This window comes from Protopterus annectens, chromosome 13.part0 (assembly GCF_019279795.1).
Source record: "Protopterus annectens isolate FY-2018-M chromosome 13.part0, PAN1.0, whole genome shotgun sequence".
Lineage (NCBI taxonomy): Eukaryota > Metazoa > Chordata > Ceratodontiformes > Protopteridae > Protopterus > Protopterus annectens.
This window is the reverse complement of record NC_056747.1, coordinates 1,014,015,678-1,014,018,799: the sequence shown is the minus strand read 5'-3', so window position 1 is coordinate 1,014,018,799 and position 3,122 is coordinate 1,014,015,678. Positions and strand designations below refer to the sequence as shown.

Genomic DNA, 3,122 nt, shown 5'->3' with positions numbered 1-3,122 from the left:
GTTAATGACTTTGCACAAATTGAGTTCACTCTATTTTTTTTATTTTACTTCGTATGTATACTATATCAGTCAGTGGTTCTAACATTAATTCAGACTGTACACATCTAATGTGCCTTTCAGAAGCATATATAATAAACAAGATAACCTAGCATTATGGATAAAATTACTCCACCTCCTGTGACATCATACAGAACAGCATTACAACTGAATTTCTAGCACTTCCAGCACAGCACTGAACAGCAACACAGACGGTGACACTATTCATAACACAAGTTAAGGAAATGCTGTGTTCTGAGTAACACGGGAGTATAGTTACCCAATCAGATGAAAGGCAGTGAAACCTGAGCTGCTGAGGCATGCATCCAGCATGGAATTTCCAGCACTACAACAGGGACAGTCTCTGTATATATATTCAGCAGTCATGAGCACAGGCTAACATCTCAGACGAAAAGAAAGAAACGTTTGCCACACTACAGACAACCAAACGACAAAATGGGTATCCTGCTGAGCAAAATCTATGAATCTTTAATGGGATTCAGTGGGATGAAAGCAAAAATTCTGATGCTGGGTTTAGATGCTGCTGGTAAAACTACTATTTTATACAAAATGAAGTTGAATGAAGCCATCACCACTATCCCCACTATTGGATTCAATGTGGAAACCGTCGAACCTATGAGAAATGTGTCCTTCACAGTGTGGGATGTTGGTGGCCAAACAAAAATCAGAGCCTTGTGGAAACACTACTTCATGAACACGGATGGCTTAGTATTTGTGCTGGACAGTGCAGACCCAGAAAGGTTTAATGAAGCCCGTGAGGAACTGGAAGCCATTCTGGATGATGACCAAATGCAGGGAGTACCTTTTGTGATTCTAGCCAACAAGCAGGACCTACCTGGCGCCCGACGTCCCTCAGAACTGGTGGATGCACTTTGCTTAAGAAAACTACATGGACATGAGTGGCATGTGCAGGGATGCTGTGCTGTGAATGGAGATGGACTGGTGGAGGGTCTGCATAGACTATCGGAGCTGGTAAAACAGAACAAGAAATAAACTTTTTACTGAAGTGATGACAACAAAGAACAATGAGCATGAGAATTAATTTATACTTCAGGTTGATTCAACACTAGTAGCAGACGTACCTGTGGAGTTTTCTCTTTTGGACAATTTAGATGGAATGTCAGACACTTACAGTATTACACTGCTTTAGCAAGATTACTTTTGTTATCTGTGACCATTTTTTTTGTTTTTGACCTGTCATTTTAAATTGTAATTAGATGGTGACAATATTTTATTACGTTTCTAGTCTTTTAAATGTATGCTGCTTATTTTTGCTATGTCTTGATAAAACGTTTTGTACACAGAAATACTTCATATGTCCTATTTTATTTCTTTAAATTATTTATTAAATAAAATGCAGTGTTTTTGATTAATATGATCATTCAGTGTGTCAGCAATAATTATTCTAAAGAGCAGTTTCATTCTGCTCCACTTCTCTGATTCTTTCCTTTAGTACAATCCTGTTGCATCATCTGTGTTTTGACAGCCGGACCCTGCACATAGTGTGCATCATTGTTGCTGTAATTAGTTATTTTCTGATACCAACTGTTGGCTCTTCTGGAAAATTCTAAAGAACACACAAATGCACTTCATTTAAATTCCTGTTTCTATCTGGTGTATATTTTTATTTTTCTCCTACACTAAGTGTAGAGGGGTACACCATCATGTCACCTTGTATGGTTTGATTCCTTCAGCCTCAATTTGCCTGTTGTGTGACCCTTACCAAGTCAGTTAACCAAAGCTCCCAGAAAAGGGATACTTATGTCCAGTGGGCTTAGCCTGTAATCAGTCAGAGAGATGGATAGATACACTTAGTTTTTAAATTCGTAAGAACACTTTAAACAATTAATAGTCTCTAACTTCACTTGTTAGCACTGCAGTGGGTATGCCTGACTCAGAATCACTGACCTAATGCAACCCTTTAACAGACTCCAGTCTTGTTCTCTCTTGTTTGTATTGTATTCATGTTGTGCATTTTGATACAAATATTGATGTCTTCAGCCTATACCCCAGCAATTTATTTGTGAATACAGTGATTGCTTCTTTTAATGGTTACCTGACTGTTATATGTATATAACTGTAATATGAACGTATCTGATTCAGAGATATTCTCATTACTCATGCTAATTAGGTAATGTGGGTTAGTTAAATAGTGCAAAAATGAGAATCTCTGATTCAGACAAGGTAAAACTGCACAGAAGAATACCTTATTAACAGCTAAGTACTGTGTCTCTGAATTAAATACTGAACTGTCACACTTTCAGACCTGACTGTGCTGTTCCTCTCCCCCACCAGCTCATGCATCAGGATAGTATAGGCATGCATGCTCACACACACACACACACACACACACACACACACACACACACACACACACACACACACACACACACACACACACACACATGAACCTATGTACTTGCATGCACAATCTCCTGGACACACACTCACATGCACATATCCAGACAGCTCATGCAAGCTCCAACAGACACGCCTACACTCACAGAACCTCAAACACACACAAACACTCTCCTGGACACTCACATACATATCCACACAACTCATGCAACCTCCTAAAGACACATTTCCACTCACAGAACTACAGAACCAAACACACACACACACACACACACACACACACACACACACACACACACACACACACACACACACACACACACACAAGCCAAGACAGCTTCCCTATGCTTTCTTCCCAAAGGGTGAGCTTCTGTATGGAGTCTGCACAGCCTCTCTGTGTCTATATGGGTGTTTGCTAGAGGCACCAGACAAAGACAACTGTACACACACACACACACACACACACACACACACACACACACACACACACACACACACACACACACACACACACACACACACACACACACACACACACACACACACACACTGGGATAGCTTCATTACAAGTTCATAAGTTCATAGGTACTTACTGGGAAATGTTCAGTGAGAATCTTAAGAAGTCTAGCCTTAAATTCCCTTGGACATTTTTAGCCATTATATATTTTGTATGCGCTGGAGTGCAGGGAGTGCCTCCTGTGTGGAGT

At 40.1% G+C, this 3,122-nt stretch overlaps 1 protein-coding gene across 1 annotated transcript; it reads left to right on the top strand.

Annotated features, from left to right (window-relative positions):
* The first annotated feature begins 218 nt into the window (after positions 1 to 218).
* Positions 219 to 1,430, top strand: LOC122788085 (ADP-ribosylation factor 1-like). Its single transcript, XM_044055013.1, has one exon. It carries the CDS (start codon positions 493 to 495, stop codon positions 1,048 to 1,050), a length of 558 nt encoding a protein of 185 aa, XP_043910948.1. The 5' UTR covers positions 219 to 492; the 3' UTR covers positions 1,051 to 1,430.
* The last annotated feature ends 1,692 nt before the right edge of the window (positions 1,431 to 3,122 follow it).